The following is a 25,663-nucleotide window of genomic DNA, read 5'->3' as shown; positions in this document are numbered from 1 at the left end:
ATCTTAAATTGCAGGAATTGGTTGTTTCGGGTACAGCGTTCATACTTCATACCAGAGCCATCATTTGAAGGATATAATTATGACCACGTGTAAAGTTAATCCATCATGCACAAGATCTAAAATCTAAATGAGTAGGACATTTGGCATAAACGTCGCCATGGATCTCGTTTGCCTTGGGTAAGAAAACTGGTATTTCACCAAGCAAAGGAAAGGGAGGAGATGTACAAAGATGATAACTTTTTTTAATGGGCAGGTTTTCAGAATCCCTATCCAAGTCACGTGGACGGTCGGGATTTTCATTACAGAAATTATTGTAGATGCCTGTGCCATCACTACTCTGCCAGGGAGCCGGGGCCATTTTTTTTTGACCAAAAAAGGAGGAGGTTCTAGAGACTATAATAAAAGCCGCAGTCTTGTAGTTGTTGATAGTTGATTGATATCAGAGTGCAAGTAACAGAGAGACTTCGAAATGGCGTTGGAGAAGGGGAGAATTTGTGTAACGGGTTCTTCAGGTTTCCTTGGTTCGTGGGTCGTCAAGCTTCTTCTGTCTAAGGACTTCAAAGTTCATGGAACTGTTAGAGACCCATGTATGTTACTTGATCTTCATTCATTAATCTTCCTTTACTTGACCTAAAAAGTTTGTTTACTGAATAAGATCTGATGTTTAACAACAAACCGATCGCTCCCTGAAAAAAACTCTCACCCTGTTTTCTATCTCCTAAGAACCCACCAATCAAGAAGTTAAGTTTGTTTATGCTTTTTAATATCTACTTTGGGGCTTTGTCCCCTTGGCCTCCTGGTGAGGATGTATTTTGGCTTCTTTACGAGGGTATTTGACATTTGTGGAAAAGATCCGGTTATCTTTCGACAAGCTTTATCATTGGATCTGGTCCCTCTGGTAACGAAACCATCCCATCTAAATCTTGAATGTCTTTGCGACATCTGGAATGGTCTCTCACCTCTACAATACTTGCTTCTCTTCAACCTGGATCTTCAGTTGTTTGATCTCCTACTGTTTGACGACGTTGAATCTGATCCTTATCTTTTACCTTTTGTTGTTTTTATTTTCTTGTATGTAAGCAAACTAGAGTTCATCCGGTTTCTTATTTGCTTCTAAAACCCAATTATGGGGGTACCTAGATCTTGGTCAAAGGGTATGTTTGATGTCAGTTTGTTAAAATTGACATTTCAGTTGCACTTGCATTTGTTATTCTGCTTAGTATCAGATTCATTCATTGTTTGCCGATTTGACATTTCCTTAAATCATAATAGTAAAGTTGGATTAGAAGCTTTTGGATTGAAAAGAAATGTTGTTTCTTAACTAGTTGCTATGAAAAATTGGTGCTTTTGTTTTTCACAGTAGTGGTGGATGAGAGTTATGATCATTTGGAGAAGTTTGACAAGGCATCGGAGAACCTGAAACTCTTCAAGGCTGATCTACTAGATTACAACTCGCTTTACTCTGCAATTGAAGGATGCGAAGGAGTCATCCATATTGCTACCAATGTTCCTTCCTCCACTACAGCAAACCCTGAGGCAAGAACACTCACTTTTTACGTCATTGAATTTTCTGTATCCTTTTTACTTATTTAAATGTGATATTGATCCCAAATAGATGTGTGATAACTCTTTTCTAATACTATTGATAGAAAACTTACATTAACATGGATAGAAAACTTACAACAATTCCTTATGTAGAGTATGATGAGATTTGGTATATGAATACTTGCATTATCTACAGGGAGAACTTGAACTACACTTGCTAGATTTCTTTTGCGATGATTTATTGAAGGAAAACCATTAAATCTTTTCAGATAAAGCAAATAGTTCTTGTTTATTAAGTAACATTCTTTCTTGCACCCATTAGAGTGACAGAGAAGCCAATTTTATTCAATGTTATCACTGGTGTCCCAGGTAGAAGTTCGTGCGCCTGCTGTGAAGGGCACGCTGAATGTACTGAAAGCGTGCTTTGAAGCCAAGGTCAAGCGCGCTGTTGTTGTGTCCTCAGATGCTGCTGTGTCACAGAATCCTAGATGGCCGAAGGATAAACCGAAGGACGAGACTTGTTGGTCTGATATAGAGTATTGCAGAACCAACAATGTAAGTTAAAAAAAAAATCAAATGGATTTCCTTAACCCCCATTTGAGATAACACTGTTTTTTATACAAACAGCTGCAATCTCTAAACTCCTATTTGTGTATTTGTGGCAGAACTGGTATTTTCTCTCAAAAACAGAAGCTGAACGGGAAGCTCTGGAGTATGGAAAAAAAACTGGGCTTGATGTTGTTACAGTTTGTCCTACCCTCATTTTAGGGCCACTTTTTCAGCCCAGAGTGAATGCAAGTAGCAGGATGCTGCTCAAGCTTCTGAAAGGTCCATTCTTGTACTCTACCAAATTACCAATCTCTATCATTTGATATAATTTGTGCGTATGTATGCTAACTAGAATAAAATTGCAGAGAGAGTTGTGAAGGTTATGGTAGTGCACACTGAAAGAAAGTTTAGTATCCTCTATATATGTGTGAAAGTTATGCTAGAGCTAGTGTCTTGTCTTTTATTTTTTAAACATCATAACCAGATTTTTGAAAAATTTAAATGTTTGCAACCATCGGAACTATGACACCTTCTCGTGGGGATCGATATAGCCCGGTTGTGTGGTCTCCCAGGGACTGGCTTCTAGGTTTCTTTTGATGTTTTAAAATTAGTTATCTAACCCACAATTAGCATTCAAATTTGAAGCTCTTGGACTTTTTCTCAACATTTTATTTCCAAACAACAAGGTAGCTTGCACACAAAAGATAAGTTCTACCATTACTCTGACCATTCTTGCATCATTTCTTTTTACGAAAAATGGCAAGCAAAAATGTTACTCTTCTCCCCTTTGTATTGATGTCAACAATGGCATGTCCTAGCAGAAGGTTTTGAGACAACACCGAATAAGCTCTGGAATATTGTAGACGCAAGAGATTTGGCTGAAGCACTACTACTGCTATATGAGAAACCTGAGGCTGAAGGCCGATACATATGCGGAGCACATGCCATCATGAAACGGGATCTGGTTGAGAAACTGAAGAGTATTTATCCGAACTACAACTACCCAAAAAGGTAGGTCTTGTGCTTTTGATTTCTTCTTATTATTATTAGTGACCAGCATTCTCAAGTAAGTTGCTTAACAAAGCTTCTTCTGTACCGGCAGTTACACTAGCACCGATGAGGATGATCAAGAGCTGCCGCCAACTTCCGCGAAGTTGCAGAGGTTGGGCTGGACTTTCCGGCCATTGGAGGAAACCCTCATTGGTTCTGTGGAAAGCTACCAAAAAGTTGGAATCTTGGACTAAAAAAGTTGACATCTTTTATGTTTTCCTTGGATTCTCGTCGTGTTAAAATATGGGCCAAACAGGAGACCTGTATTCAGTCATGTCGTCGTTCTCGCCTCTTGGTATTGCTATGATTTTGGCGGAGGTCATTTTAGCCTAGAATGTGGTTGGTCTTGCTCTTTCAATCGTTTGTATGAACTTCGTGTCTTGTGGTGTACGTAAATTGCAGGAATTGGTTGATTCTGCTACTTGGTACATTCTTCTTTTATTGGTTTAGTGCTTCTGTTTCTCTGACTGCTACTTGGACTAACTTTCAAAGACAAATTTCCAATGTTGGTTCTAAACCTTGCAATGGAATTCTTTTCCTCAAAACGGTAGAGATATCAGCAAATGAAATTTAGAACGAAGCCAACTGAACTGACCTCCATTAATTTGTTTATAAAAAGCTCACGAATCCGACACCCATCAGTAGGAATAGGCAGCGTCGTTGAATCCCATGCTTACTGGGTGATTGGTACCATTGATTGATAATTTGCACCAGGAAATCTACATGAATTTGTTTTTCCGGGAAAGGTCAAACGCCTGTCAAATATGCTAATCTAGGAGCCAGGGGGTTGATGCAACAGGCCAACAGCAAGAAAACAAACACACATACGTGTAGAGGAGGCTCGCATGTGTGGAAGACCAAGTTGTGAATGAAGGCGTTCTTTCTTTCGGATTGGGATGAAATGTAGGAGGAGGGTCCCACTTTCCCCCACCCTGTCTAGTGTCTACCCTCTGTGAAGAACTCTTGAAAACCAGAGGACCTTTTTCCCCCCCCCCCCCTATTCCTCTTCTATTCCTTCACTTTCATTTTCTGCAAATCACTCCTTCCCTTATTTTCCATTTCGCTTCGACAACCATGAAAAAGGGAAAAAGGGCGCGCTTTCCTTTCCGTACTTCTTCATCTTCTACCATGTCCACTCTATTCCTCCTTAGCTTCGGCTATTAGTCTCTTCTCTGCGTTTCTCTCTCCTTTCCAAGAAAAGATTCCTCTTTTACAACCCCCAATTGACCAACTTTTTCCATACAAAGACACCCACATCTCTCTCTCAATCCAATCCCATCACCGACCTCACCTCCCTCTTGGCCCATCTTAACCTAATTTCTTTGTATTAGGGTTTTTCCTTTTTCTGTTTTCCCTTTTGGAACCCACTTTTTCCTTTTCTTGTCCGTTGTAGGATTATTGTATAGATCACCCTGTCTTTCCAGTGCATCCTTTCTCTTATTATTATTATTTTTATCAAAATTAGCTTCTTGTATGGATTCATTAGGGTTTTTCTAGGGTTTTTGAATATGTGGGTTCAGAATTGGTGTCTATTTGTCTATTTAGTCCCTTTCCACTTTAGTATCACCCAGTTGCCTCCAATTTGATAACCCTCTGTAGAAAATTCTTCCTTGCTATTTTATATCTCTGAAATTCAATTGGGGATTTATATGATTGATTGATTGGTCGAATGGCGTATCAAGGAATTCAGGGACCGAGCTCGGGATCGAGTTCGGGTTCTGGGTTTCAGTACTTGAATTCTCCTTTTGGAGATACCACCTACACCAAGGTCTTCGTCGGGGGACTTGCCTGGGAGACACAAAGCGAAACTATGCGACGATACTTTGAGCAATTTGGAGATATTCTTGAGGCCGTCGTCATCACTGATAAGAATACTGGCCGATCCAAAGGCTACGGTTTTGTGAGTCTTTATTGTTTCTCTTCTGTTTCGTTTCAAATTTGTTTCTCATTAACTTCATTCACTAGGGGCATTAGCTTGATAACCCTTTATAGGTCCCCCTGTTTACAGCTCTTAGGAAGAAAATTTAGTTGCTATCGATTGTCATTTCAATGATTACCGACATTGTCTCTGCTGCCTGTATTATGAGTTTATGACTTGATACTGGTCTATGTTTGTATGGAGGGTGTAGGTAACTTTCCGGGACCATGAGGCTGCTAGAAGAGCCTGTGCTGATCCAGCTCCAATCATCGATGGGAGGCGTGCTAATTGTAACCTGGCTTCACTTGGGCGACCACGTCCACCACTGCAATATGGTATTCTATTTCTCATTATTGTCTGCATACCCAATGAAATCAAGCTTCAAGTTCTGGTAAATGTGGTCTTGTATGACCATTGACCGTTGATGCTCAAGATCCATTTGTGTGTTGTCTTGCTCATTTTATTTACTTCCAATTCTATGTATGAACAGTCCCCATTTTGAATTGTATCATTTTCTCAACTTTGTTCCACCCCTTTTTTAGCACATAACATGCATGAAGTGTCATATGTCTTCTTTAATTTTTTTTTAGCAAAATCATGTTTGGGCCTTGTTAATCAATATCTTATAGTACCACTTTTCCTCTGTGCTCTATGCATTTGTTTCATTTAGGACGCGGGAGACCAGCTAGTCCATACATTGGAAGTATGCAAGCTGCTCGGGGGGCTTATGTTGGAAGTTTTGGTAACCCACAGCCACTTTCTTACAGCTATCAACAAGGACTGATGTACCCTCCGTACGGGTGAGTTTTGCATTCTAAAGCTAATGATAAGATATTGCAGTCTGAAGTCAGCTCGGTTTACTGGTCCCCGTGCCAAATAGAATTGCATAATTGTTTCCTTTGTTCAATTTAAGACTTCAAGTGGCTCAAAGGTTTTGGTGTGGGTCTAGCTCTCATGGTATGATGTTGCATATGGATGAGTATCTCTGACTGTGGTTGATTCTGCTGTTGATGTAAGAAGAATGGCTTTGTTGAGTTCAATGAGGATAATTGCTTGATCTTTATGCTCCAAAAATTGCTGAATCCCACTATAGAGTTGCATCTCTCACTTTTGGTTTCTTAATCAATGGGTCTTTTTGTATGCATGGGCAGTTTTGCAATTACGTCGGTATTTGCTTTCACATCTGTTGAGTCTCCATTTAAATGGGCTTAGTTGATTCCGCTGCACTTAGTGTTTAGACCTGGTTGCTCAATCTTGCTTTCTTGTCATGTATGCCATCATGTGGAAAGATGGGGTATCGTTCTGTACAATAGGGTACATATCCTTTGCAGCTACTCTCTTCTATTCACCTTGTCTTTATCCCTTTCCTTGGCAGCTCGTGTATATACCAATCACAACAGAACTTCTTTTAGGCGTCTTTGTTTGCCTAGGAGTAGTCTTGTTTTACCTAAAATACAGGGTTGATTTAGTCCAAGTGCAGTGTTGTGACGTGTTATGATTGGTAATTGCAGGAATTCAAATTGTGGTAGTTGCAGAGGATATGTGCCCCAGCTCAATGTTTATTGAACAGGCAAGAATCAATACCATGGTTTGATTAGGAAAAATGAAAAGAAAAGAAAAGAAAAATGTACCCGGCGATAATGTCTTCTTTTGTTCTTAGGGTGATCCTACTATTGAATTGTTGGTGGTTGTCTTTTAATGACTTGTTTGTGGGATGGGAGAACATTAGCCTCTAATTTCTTGTAGGAACCTAGATCAATGCATCGTGTCTTATTTCATGTGTCCCTTTCCAACATTTTGTCTCTTGAGTTTTGTTCTCATTTGTACATTCGAAATTCTGGTTGAATGTTAAATCTTCTGAATATCCTCAATGGTTTCATGTAACCAGGTATGCTACATATGGACCTGAGTATGTCTACCCACAGGTATATGGTGCTCCAAACTGTCGTCAATAATTACTTCTTCCGATGGTTAATAATATTTTTATTTATGATGCTGACATGAACCTGATACCATCTTCCATCCTTGGATAGGGTGTCTACAACCCTTACATGCAACAGTACCTTCAAATATATGGAGTTCCTGGAACAGTTAATGCAGCTATGTATCCTTATGGACAGTTGGGTCAAACCATTCCTGGTGGTCATGGTTATACGGCAGTTCAAGGATATGCAATGCCAGGACATCAGGTTGTACAATTTGGTGGACCTGGCGGTAGTGCAATAACTACTTTACCCATGCCCACAATTCAAGGACCATATCATACAGGTAATCTTGTTGTTTTCATCTTGAGAAACCATTGTTGATCCTTGAAAATTTTCTAACCTTTTGATGTGCAGCCAATAAGTCAACCTTTGTAATAGGTTTGCACTTTCCTTACTTTCCTTGAGGACGGTCAGATTCACACAATTCTACATGCCTAATCTCTTTTCTTTTTCAGCCCTTCTTCATTTTCTTAAAATAAGTTGTTCGTTTATCATGAAAATCCAAAGTAAAGAAAGAACTACTTCCTTGCTCCATGTGACACTAAGTGCATGATTATTATCATGCCAATGAGAAGCTACCCGACCGCTATGTTGTTCAGTGTTACAGTAAATGTAGACAATGCAGAATGATGTCAGAGGACAGGCTATCTAGTGAAAAATATTCTTTCATTTGCTTCCCCGTATTAAGTCCAACATTTACACCTAGTTTTCTTTCCAAACAGCTTAGTGAACGTGTAGAATGCAAAATGGCTGCGCATTTAGAATGCAGAATGACTGCACATGACATAAAAAAAAAAAAATACCCGTGCACAAGGTTCACGCAATAGGGGGTCGGAGACAGACAAGATGTATTTAGATTTTACCCCATATAATATATGGAGTGAATATTTTTGGAATTGAACGTGTGAATTATAGGTTGCACTTCTACAACTTCAGCACTTTTAACAAGGCTCTTGCAGGGGGTTGGGGATAGGCAAGATGCATGCAGACCTTATCCCACATAATATGTGGATGGTATGTTTTCAGGAATTTAGCTTGTGACCTATAGGTTGTAAACATGTTGGACTTAACATAACCAAATTGTTTGGGAAGGTAAGAATTGAATCCATGATGGCTAGAAAGCATGAAAGGCATGACCTAAGATTGGTGATTGTAAAGAGAACATGTGTTTGTAAAACAATCTACCTGCTAGAAGCCAGCCAGTTATACAAATGGCATAGTAAAAAGAGTCTAGTTGATTATAAATAATATTTAAATAAACCTGATTTAGAAGCTTACTTTTGTTTTTAGGCATGGCAACACCTGTACCAGCACAAGCACAGTTTATAGTTCCTGCTCCTTCTCCTTCGCAGTTTATGCAAGGTAGCGGTTCTGACCAGACAGCTGGGTGAGGGGTTGATCAAGGTGACGTTATGGACATCTTGCTTATAACTATGTCATAATGCCATCTTATCTCCACTAGAGTATGTAACAAGTGCCTATTTCCAGGTATCCTTAGATTGCAGCAGGACTAAGAGCAGCGGAACTGCTACTTGAGTGGCGGGCTTCGAATCTAGCCTTGCAAATTTTTTATTTTGCATTCTAGAGGTACACAATTTTATTTTTCTTTGTCTTATGTGTGTTACTCGCATTGTGTTGCTTGTGCCAGTTATGATCTTGATAGAAAGATAAACTAACGGTACATATGTGTTGAATGGTGGCATCCTTTTTAGTGATCCACTCATTAACATTATTAATGACTGAAAATCTCCTATTTATTCCGTTTGCTGATATATTGTATATGAACACAGATGCATCTTGCCTATGAGATATGCTCTCCTCATCTTAGTCATGTTTCTTGGATTAATTTTTCTTTGAAGATTCATGAGATGTTCTGTATGTACCCATCAATGGAGTTAATCATAAAGGATATATAACATTATTTAAGTGCAGCATCTATATGGGGATGGCCACTTGGTCAGGTGGCAACTAACCCACCACTTTGACCATCCCCTGCCTGCAAAAGTTCCAGCATCTATGTGACGTAAGTTGATTTTTTTTTTTTCCTTTCTTTTCGGTGGGTACTGAGATGATGTGGATTGTATCTCGTGTGGGTTGAGAACTGGTATCTTCAGGCTAATTGAAAGTCTGCGACACAAAAGTTTTATTTTATATTCGCTCTTGGGCTATGTGACCTGTTATTAATATTTTATCATATTGTATTTTGCAGGTCATACATAGTCATTCTCACCAGAGATGTTGGATGTCTGAGTCGCTCCAGATGGTGGAGAAGGAATTCGGAAGATATGGAACCATCTTCCTCTACCTTTGTGTATGAAAATCTCTCAAAAACAAAATACTGCTGGCCTCTCGGGATGAGTGGTTGGCAGCCATGGATTGGTGGATGCTGGAATCGGTTTCTGGCAGCCATGTAGGAATAAAGACACTTGTAAAAAGAAATCTGCATATTAGAATCAACATATGATTCTTTCATAGTCTAGTCCCAGCATTTGGGTGTATAGTCTCTCTGGTGTCTAGTGTCGTGCATTGTATTCAACACTCAGCTTTGGAGTTTTTGTGCATATTAGTGCTAGGGTCTTACAGGCATTTTGTTTCTGCAACTTGGATGTTAACACCTATCATAGCCTAACCTCAAGGAATGGGGGGAGCTTCTAGGTGCATTTTAATATCAGAAGAATTTTTTTTTTCTTCTTGTGGTTACTTAGTAGTAGCAGAATTTAGCTGACCTCCAATTTCTTAGGACCAAGGCTACGGCTATCATAATGACTGATATTTTCTTGGGGGTATTGGTTATTGCCCGTTTCAGAGAAGCCTCTGAGCTCCAACCATGGGTGTATGCCGTAGATAAGACCTCAAAAAGTGCAGAATTTCAAGGTTTAAAAAAAAAAAAATAGCACTCATAACAGAAGCTTTGATAGCATGAGTTGTATGATAAATCATGAAAGTTTCGATGCTGTAAATGTACAATTGCCAGTAGATACAAAAATTTGGAAAGAATAACCAGCGTATCATGGATTACATAAGAAGCCAGCCAGCCAATATCTTCTTCAATATGCAAAAAAATTTCAAGTGAATTTGAATGATGCAACTGCCTGCAAAATCAGAAACCTTGTTAATTCACGCAACACAAGTATTTTGTTCACGAAAGACAGATGAATCATCTGAATAACCCCCCAGCTCTCTCATGGACTGAACTCATCAACTAAGCCAAAGACGAAAGAATTAGCCTACACAAGTTATTGCTTCAGTTAGCTACCTTCTTAATCTTGGAAGCGTATTTCCCCGATTCTTCGTCGACAAACTGAAGCAACAAATCTAATGTCAAAATTGGAAGAAACCAGAGAAACTAATGCATTGAAGTTAACAACAACTGTATTTAGTTGCAGCCATACCTGTCCTGTTACTGTATATAGTCTGTTGTACCAACCATTGAATGCCATACCAATTGCTTGAAACAAATGTTTACGGTTTTCACCCGGCTTTTGCAGGGTATAGTCAACGTAATAAAACCCTGATCAATTGTTAGAAAAGAAAGGAGGTTGTAACCGCTTGTAAAGTAAACGTCCATGGTGCAGATCCATGTTCATACAAATTCCTCATACATGTCAAAAACAAATATTACTTCAAGTGATAGTTATCACTTCATTGTTTGTCCTTGGAACTTTAGCCATCCATATCATAAACTTCTTCTCTCATCTTTCCTAGCATAACTGAAGGCCATTTTGCTAAACTCGGCAATGCAACACAGACACAGCACGGCAGTTTGAACTATATTGTCCCCTTTAAAGTACCAACATATCAATGTTGCATTGCATTTGAGGACTGAATATATTACCATTAGAAGCTTTACAGTCTATGAGCTTTGCTGCAACACCAGGGGGCCTTTGCCAGCTTCTGTCCAATCCACTAACCTGTTGAAAGCAAATCAAACTATGTAATTTAGCATCCAATTTCTTAAACTAAGCATTTAATTAAGGTTTGAGCAAAGCTTTCTAGTCAATCATGCACGGGCAAAAAACACCCACCAAGGTTTCGGCAAAACCTTCAACTTTCCCAAAAGATTCCATTCTTGTGTAGTCCGGACCAAGCCCCGTGATTACTACACTAACTGAAGCAAAACCCTTTCAGCAATCTGAAGACATAAGCAAGCTAACAAAGGGGGGTTCATGAAACAATACCATTGGAAATTGAAGCTTCATCCGGGTAGAAAGCGGTAACTGATTTGAAACCATTAGGCTCTCCAGTACCAACTTGCCAATCTGCAAGCACAACTCACTCCACTACTCACTTATAAATTATAATTGACTCTAAATTGTGCATATCATTCAGAGTAAACAAACTGAACAGCAAAAGTTCAGATTCTACTAATTCAAGTCAGTATTTCTCACACTCGTATTATCCATAACCATCTATGGGCATTTTTATTGAGTTAGAATTGAATATTTTCCAGCACTCAAGACATACGATTGTAATCGTTTTTCCCAGACTCACATTACATATTCATTTCTAATAATGCTTCTCATACCTTGTAATTTTACCTACATCCTTCAGAGGTGTTGAAGAAAAATAAAAAACTTGACCATAATATCTCACCTTGGGGAATTGATATCTTGAACTTGTTCACCTCGTCAACATAAGTACGGAAATCCTCCAACACATCTAGAACCAAGACGAATTAGCTAACACAATATCACCGCTGCAACAAAATTGACTCCCAAATATTATCAGAATTCACATTTCTTACCGTTCTCTGCCGATGCATTATAAACAACTGCTGGGAAAGAAAATGCAGCAGCAGTAAAACCCGTCTTTAGCAGAACTTCTCTTCTTTTAGTACTTGAAGCAGGAAAAGCAGATAAAATTGGAAACAAATCAGCCCCAAAAAGACAAAAAAAGGAAATACCCAATAAGGAAAAGGCAGCAAATGGGTTCTCAATTTGAGATTACGATGGTTCTCCTTTTCGCTCTTCTTCTCCGTTGTTATTACAGCAGAGAGCTTGTTGGTTGCTTCTGCATATGCTTGTGCATGAAGAGATATAAGCAGGAAGTGGAGCATAAACTCTGTGAGAGCAGGGGCAGTTATTGTTAGAGAAGGATTTTAGGAAGAGATTGTGAGGACGGTGAGACAGAGAGGTCAGTGACGCCATTGCCTTTTTTGATTGGCTTCAGACTTTCGGTAAGGATATTTAAATAATCATTATCGTTATTAGAAAAATAAAATTCAAAATTGTCAATCATTGCAATTTTTGATATATATATATATATATATATATATATATATATATGACTTTCAGTCTACCAAAACGAGACTAACCCCCCTCTCCCATTGGATTGATTGAATCTTAGCCTCCTAATTCATGTACATTAACGATTTCTTTGTTCCTCCAGAGGAGATTGTTGTACATCAAATGATCAAATACAATACATCAAAACTTCAGTCTGCAGTAGCACAAACTCCTGCATATCAACTATCTGTATAAGAAAAACCATTCAAATCTACCAAGGTAAATTTTCATCATCTTCTACTCCAGAAGACTGGCTACTTGGCTCGCTTCAATAGATACCGCAAAGAAAAGATTCCAAGAGCAAATGTTTGCCAAAACCATCCTTTTGCATTTGCAGGATCAACCCTTTTAGCCAGTTTCCATGCATATATAGACTCACCAATGTGTAAACCTGCTGATATGAGGAACACCACCCTTATACTGAACATTGATCGGAAGAAGAAAAGACTAATAGCTCTCAACAGTGGTACAGGTCCTATTTCAGGTAGGTAAGCAGCACAAAACATGGTAATCATTCCAATCACACAAAATAGCCATGTGTATATGGTCGGCCCATCAAGAGTTTTCCTCTTTCTTTCCTGCCAATATGACATAGTCGCTGCCATGCCCTCTTTGGGTGTCACCATAGGTACATATCCAAGTTCCTGCTTTGCCTTAAGGAAGGAGAAGTAGTGCGTAACACCAACCTGAAAATCGACAACCATAAGCCCACAACCTAGAATAACATATACCATCAAGAAAAAAGATGGGAGTTTTCAAAACAAACCTTATACACTTCGGCAGGAAGGATCAATGGCTGGGGAAGCCACCATTTATGCAACCATGGGTGTAAGACAGTATACACAGCTCCAAAAATCTTTCCTAAAACAAGAGCATGAGGGACAGCTAAAGATGTGTTTGGTATGTCATAGCCCACACTCCTCAGCAGCGGACGTAGGAATTCGAAAGAGTTGATTGGAGACCCTATCCACAAAAGTTAATTAGTAAATTAAACCTTCGGCATTTTAAGCATCACATCCATGATCTTTTTTTTTAAAAAATTAACTCTAGTGGTTCAGCTAAATTACCAACAGTTATAGTTCTTAAATCTGAAAGAAGAAAGCAACGAGGGCTATACCGTCAGAAACAAAGTATGCTTGGCCAGCGGCAACTGGGTGATACCCTTGCTTGGGAATGTCATCCAAAAGTCCCATGCTTCCCAATATTAGAGCAAGTACAAGGTTATCAATATAGATCCAGTCACTTTTCACGCTTGGATCGCCAATCCTGAATAACAGCAGACCTAATTTTGCTAGGGACATTATCCTTGGGAGGTGCCTCTCCTCACCAGGCCCGTAGATAGCAGCTGGGCGTATGGCACACGTATAAAGGCATTTCCCATTCCGATTCCTATAAATAATAAAACATAAGCCCATGCTCAAGGTAAAAATAAAGGATCTTAGTCTCTACAGCCAGTGATATACTTTACCATATCCAATATTATCAACAAACTGATTCCCATTAGGCCCATACAAATCGTTGTAAAATTTCATCCTACACGGCTACAGCTTGAGTTATTTCACGGTCGGCTAAAGATAAGAATGATTTCAAGTAAATCAAATCTGCACTTACTTAAAAGGACGCCCATTGCTCTTTAGAACTAACTGTTCAGCAATAGATTTGCTACGGCCATATGAATCAACATGATCATCGATGGGGAAATAAGGTAAGCTTTCATTCCCATTCAGTATCTCCTTGCCCCCATACACAACATTGTATGTGCTCACATATACAAGCCTCCTGACTTCATACTGAACACAAGCTTCCAAGACATGGCAAGTTCCGTTAATATTCACCTCGTCAGCACGACCAAACTGGAGCATTTCTTTCCCAGACATGCCATATGAAGCAAGGTGGAATACACAATCCGCCCCACTTATAGCTTTCTCAACATCCTTTTTCCGCACAAGATCACCTATCATTGTTAATATCGGGCCAAGTAAATAACAAAATCAAAGAATTGAAGAATTGCCATTACAAAAAGAGCAAGCAGCTATAAGTTGATCCCAACACTACAAAAGTGTAAATTCCTTCTGAGAATGAATTAAACAAATCAAAACCATTTGTCTAAGACAATTTGCAGACACGGTGTGAGTGCCTAGTATGTTTATCAGCCGTTCCGGGCATTTTTCTTTTGGTTTGCACATAAAATCTAACTGCAAATGTGAAACAACAGCGCAATAAAAGTTGCTTTTCCCAAATCAATATCAGCTTCTTACGTGACAAACCCACACAGAACTCAACTAAACTGAGCATAACCAAAATTTATTCTTTTGGTTTGCGCATAAAATCTAACTGCAAATGTGAAACAACAGCACAATAAAAGTTGCTTTCCCCAAATCAATATCAGCTTCTTACGAGACAAACCCACACAGAACTCAACTAAACTGAGCATAACCAAAATTTAAAGACAAACCCAACAAAATTGAGACCGAATTTACCCTCAACAGCAAAATGGAAACGCCATCTAAACTCAATTAAAAAGAATAAATTCAAAAGGGGAGACCTTGGATGCAGCGGACACCATGGGAGGCGAGATCATGTGACCAAGGGGAGGTGGGTCGGCAGTCAAAGGCTCGGACCTGGCGAGCACCTCTCCGGAGCAGCTCCAAGCAGAGAGCAGAACCCACGAATCCCAATCCACCGGTCACCACGAACGTGTTCCCCTCTATCCCTTCATTCTCACTCAAATGCATCTCTTTCAATTTTCACTGAGAAACAAAGAAGACCGAGAAACAAAGATGAAATTTTCTTGCAGTCTAGAATGGCTTCCTTTTGCTGTGATGTTGTGATCCTTTGGCTTGGTGGGTATCGATCGGGTCCAGCCTAGTCAATACCATGCGATTTGAGATTTATTTGTTAAAAAAAATGTAGTCAAATTACTCAAATCGAATCAAATTGGAGTTTTTTGTTGTTGTTGTTGTTGTTTTATTTATAAACAAATTGGAGCTTGCCAGATAATATAGGAGTAATTTCTCTATTTTTAAAAAAGAATATACTAGTCATTTTACTATTTGGGCTCCATTGAAGATTTTTTTGGTTTGGTTTGGCGAATTTGGAAAGCAATTCTGCTTGATTGGATGAGGCTGATTTGTTGAACATAATAATTATTTACAAATGTTTGTTCATCAAACCATCATGAATGGTTTCATCGGTAGCTCTTCCTTTATCTAAATTTTGGCTAAATAAATTATATTTTACAGGGGAACTTGCAATCATAAATTAGACAGATAGCTTGGAGTTATGTCCTAAAATACAGAGGAGAAAAAGGCCATTTCATTACTCCCAACAAGCACAAGAAGAAGGGAAAGTGATATCACTTCAAAGCTACAAAATTTGGGGACTCTTCAATTTCACTCTATCACTAATGTATGATCATCATTGAACAAATGACATTCTGTTTTGTAAAAGACAAAAAAAAGGCAAGAAAAGAGAATACAAAGAAAAAATAACTATGGAAACACAAAACACAATCAAGGTATATATCTCCTCACAAGGGGGAAAAAAAAAACCCAAAGAGAAAAAGGCGTCCTAGAAGAAGTTGAAGTTGCTGAATCTGAGGCTTCCATAACTGGCACTAGCATAAGCATTGAGGAGCTCATTTTGGGCAGACCAGAAGTCAGCTTTGAGGCCTCCTCTTCTAATGGCCTTAAGAATCTTGTTTCTGTGTGCATACCCTGTCACCGCCACTTTCTGGCTGTTTGCATCCACCTCCACCTTCTCTATTCCTGTAATAAAAAAAAACCCCCAGAACAAAACAAATGAAATTTTATTATGATTGATGTTTTTTTAACAAGAATCTTCATGCACAGGAAATATGAAAGAAAGTGAGCGAAACAGGGTTAAATATATTACCTTTCAGCTTGGAGAGGCATTTCCTGAGCCTTTTCTCATGTATGCCAACCATCTCCACCTTGAATTCAACTGTCTGCAAATTTAAATAACAATCATAAAATAAATAATCAAATCAGTGATTGACGGGTCCTTTAAACACCATGCTGTACTTGAAATTTGCAGATTAATAATCCTAGTTAAGTTTGGAGAAAATGTACCTCCATTAAGAGTCTTGATGATCAGTAGATGAGACTGGGATGTGATGGATTTGATGAAGAGAAACAAACAAGCTGTTTCCAATGATTAAGAAGAGACAATGAGAATGAACATAAACAGAGCAGACTGGGACTGCCTGCAGGACTGCAGGGGTTTATATAAATAGCAGAGGAGACAGGAAAAAAGAGAAAGGTATTAATTAAACAGGTTTATAGTTGTGTGGTCTCTAGAACTAGGCGAAATCATCAAGTTTGCTTTGGTTTGATTGCTTTATCAAAAGAGAGAGAAAACCAGATAACAAGAAAAGGGTCTTGAAATTGTATACGACTCTTGCAGGCTCAATCTTCAAGGCTCAAAGCAATAACAGAGTTCTCCTTCTCCAGCATTTTGAAATGATTGGAGTTTTGACGGGTCCAACTTGGCTTTTCTTGGAGATCGTCTGAGATGGGGATTAGATACAAAAAAAGGAAAAAGAATCTCAAACAACCATTATACATCAATAAACACAAACCTCCCCCATTCAAAATCAAAGGCAGTTTATGTCATTGAATCATTGATCTTCCACTGAATTGATATTCATATGAAGCAAGGTATAAATAAGGCTTCAAAAAAGGAGAATTGTTTGTGACCCATCAGAGCAGACAAAGGAGTTCTGGATCATTTGGAGCCCACCAAGATTCAACCGAAGAATAGTATATGCTTTTGAATCTTTTGATGTTGAATCTCGGATCTCTCAGTAGTCAGACATGGGACTAAAACCATAGAAGAAGCCACTTTTTTGATTGCCAAGACTCGGGAAATCGGGCAGTTTGGGCTCGAGTTGAGTTGGACCTAAACGACATTATTTGGGCCATTGACCGATCCATGGGCCCATCATCTCCGCCCTCAGAACTCTCAAGTTCTTTATTAACGGTACAGTAGTCCATTCATGGCTGTTCGCGCTGTTCCTCAACATGAGTTTCACTCTCACCAAGAGTTGGGTTCTGAGCTCGATAACCCTTGCAAGAGAGATGCTTTTTCATCTCTTTAACTCTGAAGGTAAATCTAGACCACAATTTCATTTTAGTTTCCAGGAATTCTTTTGGGTTGTTACTAATGCTTGTATCTTAAATGTTAAATTAAAACTCCAAGGAGTATACCCATCTTCCATAAGTGAAATTTGAGTTCATAAATTTCTGAATTTTGGTATGTAATTTCTTTTCTTTTTCCTGAGTTTGAAATGTTTTTGTTCTCTAGTCTTGTGTTCTACTGTTCTGGATTGCATTTTAGTGCGAGTTAGGTTATAATAACTAGCTTTGGTTGAATTTAAGCCTCTCTCCTTATATAAATTAGAAATATTTTGTAAGAAAGCTCTCAAGTTAGGGTTTGAATGTTTGATAATGCTACATACAAGTAAGATCCTGAGTCCTGACACATTCAGTTTTGATTTCTACATACAAGTAGTTGTTGGGAAAATGAATCTGTCTTTTGGTGTACCAGTCCATCTCAAGAGTTCGAATCACCAAAAGAGTTGAGAAAATTGTATAATTGATTTTATGATTTTTACTCGCTTGGCCATAAGGTTCCCTTCTTTTTGCCGTTGAGGTTTATGTATTGGCGAAGAGTCAGGGTTGACACAAATGTGTGTGTTTTTATACATTCTTTTGTGTGTTTGTAGTTATAGATCCCCTAGCTTCCATTTTTTGGTGTTCATGAGGGCATTTGATAAAAGATGAAAGGATGCATTTATGAATTAGTGTTAGAAATTAGTCTTGATGAAAGAATTTGCAATTTGCAAATGCGAAACACATCTATGCACTGCATTTGTTTTTCTAAATTTTTATCCCAAAATTGGAAACATAAAGACCTAGCATTAATTAGTTATTGTATATATTTTGTGCTCACATTCGTTTCTGTAATGTTAAAAGCAGCTCATAATTTATGGTCAATAAATAATGCATTTTAGTTGTTGGGAAAGCTAAGCTCTAAGCATGGACATTCAGTCAAGTACTACTACTTGCAGAGACCTGTTCCAAGAATAATCATTCAGTAACCAACTTTTCTTGATGAACTTCATTATAGGAACTTACTTGAGTCCTGATGTCTACTCTGATATTCCAAGACGCTTGGCATTTCAAAGAGTGGTTGAAGCTTTGACACGTGGAGCGTTCATGGTGGGAGTGTTTTTTGATGCAAGGGTTTGGGATTTTGGCCAGCTTGGCCGTCACCATCGTGGTTCCTCTTGATGTAGTCTTCTACAGCAGCAATCTTTTTCAACCTCAAATCTACAATCGGAACATACCCAAGAAAGACGATGCTATGTCTACATCGAAGCCTTTGATGTAGCCATGCTTCAAGCCATTGTTGCAGCTGCTTCCACCATCCCTGGCTACTACTTCACCGTCTATTTCATGAATAGAATCTGACGAGTTAAGATTCAGTTTATGGGTTTCCTCTGCATGGCTTTGGTTTATGTTGCTATTGGGATACCTCACCCTTTCTATTGGGGAAAAGACGATATAAATATTGGGTTTATGCTTTTGTATGGTCTCACTTTTTCTTTGCAAACTTTTGAGCTGTTCCCATCCAGATTTTGATCAACATGTATGGGATTTCTGGTCCAATGAGAAAGCTGGTGGGTGCAATGATAGGGTCTTTAGGGTTTCTCTTCATATCAAAGAATGCAAATGAAAATGAAAATGAGAATGAAGAAGGAGGAGGTAATGGGTTTTGTTTTGTAAGATCTCTTCCCAAGTTGAGTAATCAGTCTTTGCTTATCTGCTGGTGATGGTGGTGATCAGGTTAGTACTTCACCATGGTCATGGACTCATGGAATTTTTACTCTTTTTTTTTTTGGGTTTCTCTCCATACATGTAATTCTCCTGTACACACTGAGCTTAATGCCTCTTAATTTTTGTATATAAAGCAACTTATCAATGTTTTTGTTAATTACACGTGCATTTCTCAACAATCAACATATAACACACACTTGCATGACATCAATCCCCTTGCAAAATTATTAAATTAATTAGTAAAGAAAAATTCGAAGAAGGAAGAAATACACAAATGATCAAAGTCCCCCCAATTATTTCACAATGTTATCCGAAAACACAATTAATGTAAACAACAAGAGAAGACCAGTATAACTCTGAATTGCAGGATGAAAATATGCATGCAATAACATATAAGTATATGTCACTTGTTCTTCTTAATAGGATAAGAGGCCATTTTGTAGATTCCACAGATTCCTTCAGGCTTGCCAGTGTTCCTCTTCATCCTTATGTACCCTTTCTCTCCCCACTTTGGCCCCCAAGAATTTTTAACAATGATGTAATCCAAGCCCTTGTCTGATCCGTATCCAACGGCTGCAACCCCATGATCTAACTGGGTTCCACAGTGTCCATCAAAAACACCCTACAGTCATGTCAAATGAGTTAGTTTTCATCTATCAATATCTGATGTATATGCATTGGTTTTGGCTACTTACACCACTGTAAAATTGAAAGTCTCTGCCGGAAGCCTCGATAGCGACGCTAAGAGGCTGATTTGCCAACGCCTTCAAGAGGTTCACTTCACTGTTCCGAGGTATGTCCCGGTAGCTGTCGATGGTTACAACATCCGATTGGTCCTGGAAACATTGATATATATGTATATATCACTTCAGAAATATGTCTTGTCCTCCATAAAATAAAAGGCAAGATTTTTATAATCAACAAACAAGTTTAAGTTTTTAGTTTTAGTTTTAGTTGGGATGGTGAAGATAAAAATCCTTGTCCCATGAGTATGTTGGTTTGGAGAATTCTAGGGATATTTTTTTTAATTTTATTTTATAATGTTAAGTACCTTTTTCATTGCGCAAGTGCCCTCTTCCATGATATATGGGTAGTCCTCTTCTTTGTGAAGTCCACCATTAGAGATTATGTAAGCAAATGCATAATCCATAAGGCCTCCATTGCAACCATTGTTGTAACTTGTGTCACAATCTATTAGCTCTTGCTCCGACAATGAAGTCAAATTTTTGTTAACAATCTGGTTTATACCTTCCACTGCCGCCACCGTCGAAAACGCCCAACAACTACCACATGAACCTTGGTTCTTCACTGGAGTAACGGCTCCTTTCTTTCTCCAATCCACTGACTTTGGCAACTCCACAAAATCTCTGTACTCAAAATCCTCATCCTCATCACCATCATCTCCATCTCTTGATATGTTTTCGTCGTTGATCTTCAATCCCAGGAACTTGTTTTTGAACTCTTGGTGGCTCAAATCAGCATATTCATTCAATCCAAGCCAGTAGTTGCTCACCTTCTTGTTAGTCTCCTCAATGTGCTTCAAATTATCCTTGAAAATCTCAAATCTTTTCAGCTTCTCCTCCAAACTCTCATAAGCCTTCTCGTACTTGTCTATCCATGACTCGAATAGCTCAATGAGCCTATCAATGGATGTCAAGTCTTCCGGAGAGAAACCAACGATCGAAAAATCACGACTAGGAGAGGCTGCTGACGAGGAAGAGAACATGAATGTGGCAAAGGCAACAAGAAGAATTAGTAGTTTAGAAGAAGATGACAGAGCCATTTTTGGGTAATTAGCTAGAGGTAGTGATGAATGTGTGTGAGAGGTGGTGGAAATTAGGGATGGTTTATATAGGTTCTATTTTCTTGGATTAGTTCGTATGTTGCTGCAAGTAAAAGTTAGGTGTTCTATACATATTTTGAATTATACTGAGTCTTGAAGATTGGTTCAATGAAACATGACTTTGACTCTAAGTAACATCTGTTCTTGAGATATATTATAAGCATGACCTAATGTATAGTATTATTATACCATTATATAGAGAAGGCACATCATGCATAGCACATTATGTATTATGTATGTTGAAAAAACATTTCCCCAAAACTAAAAGATTAAATTCACAGTAATATGTATATACATACTTATGAGAAATTCAACAAAGGAAAAACTACCACTATGCAGACCAAGACCAAGACCAAGGTCACTTTGATTCTACTGACATATATATTTGAACTCCTAACATCTACATATCACACACTGCCACACAACTGGCTCTAGGCCTTTGTTTTTTTTGCTTCGGCACCTTAGCTTTTCCGGTGTATGACAACATTCAGAGTGTTAACCATCCCCGGAACAGGCTCAAATGAACAAACATCATCAACCTTCAAATGATTTTCTCGCACGAATGTGCGCCAACCACCAGAGAATATACTGCTACTGCTGATATAGTTCACAACCCATCTTTTGCTAACCTTCCCACCCGAAACTAGGAGTACCACCTCGTCGTCCACTTGTGTGAAATATGATCTAGAAAACTCACGAGGAACATACTACAAAATTGAAGGAAGAAACAAATAAGATTGAAGGATATTCATATACTTACTACAATGTAATGCGCTAATGTGCTCCATTCTAATATTAATCAAGTATCAGCAGGCGAGTTAATGTGCAATAACTTACCATATAGGCTCGAGGAGTAACATAAGATGGTCGCAGTTTCACCGAGAAAGAAAGATTTCTGGAACTGTGAGCTTTTTCCTTTTGAAGGACTTCCACCTTTGGTTGCTTGTCTCTATGAGCAGTGCTGTTGTCTCTCTTTTGGGCTACTACAAAGACAACATTCTTCGATTAGAGCCAAAAGTATCACCACTGGCAAACAAAGATTTCTTTCAACAAATGGATCGAAAAAAAAAAACACAGACCTTTACATGAACTTGCAGCTTCATTAGTTGGATTCTTGATTCTCTGCTTAGAAGAACCCAAAGACTGTGAGATGACTCTCTCCTGCTTGTGAGGTTCTGGAACAACATCCAATATCTCAAGTGGCAACAAATCCTCCATTTCTTGATTGACTAGGGTCTTGCTGTTAAGATTGAATTTGGAACTTGCAGCTTCATTAGTTGGATTCCCGTTTCTCTGCTTACAAGAAACCAAAGATGGTGTGAGGATTTGCTCCTTCTTAGATGCCGGAACAATATTCAAGAATTCATGTGAGAAGTCATCCACCATTTCAATTTGGACAAGCGATTTGCCATTGAGATTGGATTCGGCGCATTCATCCCCCTGAACGTTCGAGTCCTTCGATACATTTTCATAAATTTTCCTTGTTCTATTTTCAGAAGCCACAACATAATCCATTTCGCAGCCACTTTTTTCAAACACATTAACATGGAATTCAAAACTCCCCTCATACGTAAACATAATAAAGTCTCCCCACTCTAAAGAGTGATCTTGTACAAAATTTCCCCAACTGTCAGAGAAAAATATACATTTGTCGACTTCTTCCAATCTAACGATCCAGGATTTCCCAATATGGCTCCTGAGGATGCACTCTCGGGGTAACACACCCTTGAAATGCTTGAGAAATGAGTGTGGGATTTGCTGCGCATGCAATTCATATGTAAATAAAGTTGCTATATGGTGCAGAAAACAGAGAAATCACACCTAGAATAAAACAGTCATAAGCACCTGAAAGAAAACTTGTTTTGGTTTCATATATAAATTTTATAGGAACAAGAAAATCCTCTTACTTCCCCAATAAACTATTGACATCAACTTCACACAATTGAAAATCTAGGCATAACAATTTTTACAATCCGTTTCACTTCTCAATTTACATAAAACAAAATACTATGTTATTTTCAGCATTAGAAGTATAATGTTTCCATCAAGATCACAATATCAATATGTATGCAGCACAAAACAAGACCCTGCAAGTCCTTAATTCAATAAGACAACTGCCAATATAAGAAAATCATTTTCTAGGGAAAGAACACCAAATGAGGCAATGGCCTACCAGTCATGCATAAGAAAACCTCAAAAAACATCTTTAAAATGAACACAAGCCATGACTAGCCAAAAAAATGTTGGTCCACCTCACCATTATCGAAATCAAGTCTCTGCCCTACACAAGTTCCTCAGAGGCAAATAAGGCCCGATATAAAAAAGACAAGAACTAAACTTTGCTACAGCAGAAAACACGTATCCATCGCCGAATCCAACGGAGATGACCTCGGAACCACTTCAACAATCCCCAGCTCAGGGCTTTTACTTGCCAAGGCTGTGTAACAAATTACAAATAAAGCAAACAAGTTTTGCACCACATGTAACTGCAAACAAGTTCAACCCATAAAAGAGAGAAAAAGAAATCATCCACAACATCACAGCCTTGACTTGTTCTATTTATAAACAATCAAATATAAACCGCTAAGTCCAGTTTGGAAACACCAACCAACCAAAATAAAGAAAAAGTTATCAACTTTTAGTACAAAAGAAAAGGAGGAAAACAGGCATATGTTTTTAGATCAAAACAGTTTCAATATCACCTATAAAAACTTATGTGTTCTATCAAAGCTAGAAACCAGTGTATGAATGTTCAAGCAAAGCCATGGAAGAAAAAACTACAAATTCTTGTCATAACCAACATTACATTACAGCACAATCAACTTAACCAGTAAGTCAAAGGAGGAGAAAGATGAGAAAGACAGTACTAATTTTTGTGTGTAATCCTCAGTCATAATCTTGTAGAAGGAAGGCTTCTCCATGATACCTGGTTTTGCAAATCTGTTGACAGAAAACCTGAAAAAAAAAGAAGAAGATGTGAATGGTGAGAGGAGAAATGGGTAAAGCAAAAAAGTGGAGGGCCTAAATAAAAACCGTACAGCTTGTTCCAAAAGGTAGTGATTCGAATCAACCTGCAATAGTGCTATTTCCATCTCTGACAAAAAAAGGCTCGTGATCTTAATGAAGGTACATTTTCATAAATGGTAGATCTTGCTTGACTGTCAGTTACACGAAAACGGTTACTCTCAGTCTGCTTTCTGAAAAGCCTCTGTCCTCTATTTGTCTTTATAATCAATGGACTGAGAAGAAAAAAAGATAGAAACATAATTTTCTTGTAAAATTAAAGAACAATTGATTGAGAAAATAAGTTCATTTTGTGACCTAAAAAGTTCATAAATATTTGTATTGCATAAATATTGAGGAACTTTTCTTTGAAATTTAAATTACTAGAATAATTTAAATGCATTCAATAGTACATTTTTTTTTATTTATAATTTTTATGGCTCAACTATATTTTTTATTATTCGTAAGAATTCAATGCAGAAATGTAAGTAAAAGTGTTTCTGCATAACATTATGTAGTAAACTAAGAATCTGACAAGAAATTTGGTGTTGGACAGAAGAATAAGTCATACAGGCTGATATTTGCATCTTCTGCAAATATATATGGCTCAACTAGATTTAATTGAGAAGCACAGTTCCTAATCATAAACTATACACATTCAAAAATAGTTTGGCTCCTCCAATTCTGGGGGTTTATCTGCGACTGTTCTTTTCCGATATATGAAAACACAAGCATCATCAACCTCCAAATGATTGTCTCTCGCGAAATTGATCCAACCACGATTCAGTCTACTATTATAATTGTCATAGCTCACCTGCCATTGTTTGCTTGCACTTCCATCCGAAACCATAAGGACGACACGACATCTTGCAATTTGTGGGTGTAATATGTTGCAGCAAACTTAGGAGGCACGTGCTGCAAATTATGCAAGGACAAAAAAAACATAAAGAGAGTATCAAAATGAGTAAGCACAGCACAATTCAATAGAGTACCAAGACCAAATAACTGGTTGGGTAAAACCCTTGCACAATAAGCACAGCTAGCCCTTCACAGTTCAAATCGAGCTCATTTTTAATACATGCACCCTTCAACCAACTTCTACTCTCATATTTATATTTAATGGATTTAATATTTAAGATTCGAAAAGAATCCGAAAGTAAGTGAAAAGAAGAAATCCAACCAAGTCGTGACTCCTCAGAATAAAGTCTAAGGGCCAACAATAATGTAATGTTGTGAGATCAAAGCAGCCCATTAAAATCAGTTCTGGGCTTCCATTCCAGCCCAACGAAAAGCAACAGCCTAATAAATTTAATCCAAATATCCAGTTTGTGATTTTACTATTTCAGTCGGGTACATGACAAACCATCCCTGCGCATCCACATGGAGTCATGGACACCAACCACCAAACCAAACCAATCGAAACTGCAAAGTGCAAGAGAGAAAAGATGTGGTTAGCTTCATGGGAAAATAACAATTCATACATAATAGAAAAAACAAGCAATTAATCCTCTATGGACCACTGGTTCAATCTTGTCTGCATGGAAATCGAGCAGACTCTCTTATCCTTCACTCACTTTTATGGCCATACAAATTACTGCTTAATGAAAGACCAGCAAATACATCTA

At 38.2% G+C, this 25,663-nt stretch overlaps 7 protein-coding genes across 12 annotated transcripts; 2 read left to right on the top strand and 5 right to left on the bottom strand.

The window, feature by feature from the left end:
* Positions 1–193: 193 nt before the first annotated feature.
* Positions 194–3,611, top strand: LOC120008535 (cinnamoyl-CoA reductase 1-like). Of its 2 annotated transcripts, none has more exons than XM_038858892.1 (6): positions 194–587; positions 1,364–1,536; positions 1,915–2,100; positions 2,211–2,373; positions 2,916–3,105; positions 3,197–3,611. In XM_038858892.1, exons 1-6 carry the CDS (start codon positions 470–472, stop codon positions 3,336–3,338), a joined length of 972 nt encoding a protein of 323 aa, XP_038714820.1. In that variant the 5' UTR covers positions 194–469; the 3' UTR covers positions 3,339–3,611. The 2 variants fall into 2 exon arrangements, with proteins under 2 accessions (XP_038714820.1, XP_038714819.1); XM_038858891.1 differs by having other exon boundaries at positions 207–587; positions 1,361–1,536.
* Positions 3,612–4,124: 513 nt separating this feature from the next.
* LOC120008536 (RNA-binding protein 24-A-like) lies at positions 4,125–9,737 on the top strand. 2 transcript variants are annotated; one of them, XR_005470532.1, is made up of 8 exons: positions 4,125–5,044; positions 5,274–5,397; positions 5,733–5,862; positions 6,951–6,987; positions 7,096–7,330; positions 8,338–8,451; positions 8,536–8,634; positions 9,257–9,732. XR_005470532.1 is itself a non-coding variant. In XM_038858894.1 (7 exons), exons 1-6 carry the CDS (start codon positions 4,814–4,816, stop codon positions 8,436–8,438), a joined length of 858 nt encoding a protein of 285 aa, XP_038714822.1. In that variant the 5' UTR covers positions 4,125–4,813; the 3' UTR covers positions 8,439–8,451; positions 8,536–9,737. The 2 variants fall into 2 exon arrangements, 1 of the variants encoding a protein (XP_038714822.1); XM_038858894.1 differs by having other exon boundaries at positions 8,536–9,737.
* Positions 9,738–9,957: 220 nt separating this feature from the next.
* LOC120008537 (psbP domain-containing protein 3, chloroplastic) lies at positions 9,958–12,210 on the bottom strand. The gene is made up of 9 exons (XM_038858895.1): positions 11,995–12,210; positions 11,792–11,883; positions 11,641–11,706; positions 11,226–11,306; positions 11,073–11,155; positions 10,883–10,958; positions 10,440–10,558; positions 10,304–10,348; positions 9,958–10,139 (listed from the first exon to the last, which is right to left on the bottom strand). The coding sequence occupies exons 1-9, from the start codon at positions 12,192–12,194 to the stop codon at positions 10,113–10,115; spliced, it is 789 nt and encodes a 262-aa protein (XP_038714823.1). The 5' UTR covers positions 12,195–12,210; the 3' UTR covers positions 9,958–10,112.
* Positions 12,211–12,380: 170 nt separating this feature from the next.
* On the bottom strand, positions 12,381–15,278 carry LOC120008589 (short-chain dehydrogenase/reductase family 42E member 1). Its single transcript, XM_038858967.1, has 5 exons — positions 14,878–15,278; positions 13,944–14,286; positions 13,450–13,721; positions 13,099–13,295; positions 12,381–13,018 (listed from the first exon to the last, which is right to left on the bottom strand). Exons 1-5 carry the CDS (start codon positions 15,065–15,067, stop codon positions 12,587–12,589), a joined length of 1,434 nt encoding a protein of 477 aa, XP_038714895.1. The 5' UTR covers positions 15,068–15,278; the 3' UTR covers positions 12,381–12,586.
* A 413-nt stretch (positions 15,279–15,691) lies between these two features.
* Positions 15,692–16,863, bottom strand: LOC120009165 (heavy metal-associated isoprenylated plant protein 28-like). Its single transcript, XM_038859634.1, has 3 exons — positions 16,424–16,863; positions 16,227–16,299; positions 15,692–16,099 (listed from the first exon to the last, which is right to left on the bottom strand). Exons 1-3 carry the CDS (start codon positions 16,427–16,429, stop codon positions 15,903–15,905), a joined length of 276 nt encoding a protein of 91 aa, XP_038715562.1. The 5' UTR covers positions 16,430–16,863; the 3' UTR covers positions 15,692–15,902.
* Positions 16,864–19,301: 2,438 nt separating this feature from the next.
* LOC120009163 (cysteine protease XCP2-like) lies at positions 19,302–21,018 on the bottom strand. Its single transcript, XM_038859632.1, has 3 exons — positions 20,244–21,018; positions 19,888–20,028; positions 19,302–19,814 (listed from the first exon to the last, which is right to left on the bottom strand). Exons 1-3 carry the CDS (start codon positions 20,973–20,975, stop codon positions 19,596–19,598), a joined length of 1,092 nt encoding a protein of 363 aa, XP_038715560.1. The 5' UTR covers positions 20,976–21,018; the 3' UTR covers positions 19,302–19,595.
* A 273-nt stretch (positions 21,019–21,291) lies between these two features.
* On the bottom strand, positions 21,292–25,409 carry LOC120009162 (B3 domain-containing transcription factor VRN1-like). Of its 4 annotated transcripts, none has more exons than XM_038859629.1 (7): positions 25,377–25,409; positions 24,853–24,953; positions 24,107–24,274; positions 23,903–23,990; positions 22,115–22,793; positions 21,873–22,018; positions 21,292–21,742 (listed from the first exon to the last, which is right to left on the bottom strand). In XM_038859629.1, the coding sequence occupies exons 4-7, from the start codon at positions 23,954–23,956 to the stop codon at positions 21,497–21,499; spliced, it is 1,125 nt and encodes a 374-aa protein (XP_038715557.1). In that variant the 5' UTR covers positions 23,957–23,990; positions 24,107–24,274; positions 24,853–24,953; positions 25,377–25,409; the 3' UTR covers positions 21,292–21,496. The 4 variants fall into 4 exon arrangements, with proteins under 4 accessions (XP_038715557.1, XP_038715559.1, XP_038715556.1 ...); XM_038859631.1 differs by lacking the exon at positions 25,377–25,409 and having other exon boundaries at positions 22,115–22,328; positions 22,419–22,793; XM_038859628.1 differs by lacking the exon at positions 25,377–25,409 and having other exon boundaries at positions 24,074–24,274.
* Between the last annotated feature and the right edge of the window lie 254 nt (positions 25,410–25,663).

Source organism: Tripterygium wilfordii, chromosome 11 (assembly GCF_013401445.1).
Source record: "Tripterygium wilfordii isolate XIE 37 chromosome 11, ASM1340144v1, whole genome shotgun sequence".
NCBI classification, from domain to species: Eukaryota; Viridiplantae; Streptophyta; class Magnoliopsida; order Celastrales; family Celastraceae; genus Tripterygium; species Tripterygium wilfordii.
This window is presented reverse-complemented; position numbering and strand designations above follow the sequence as displayed.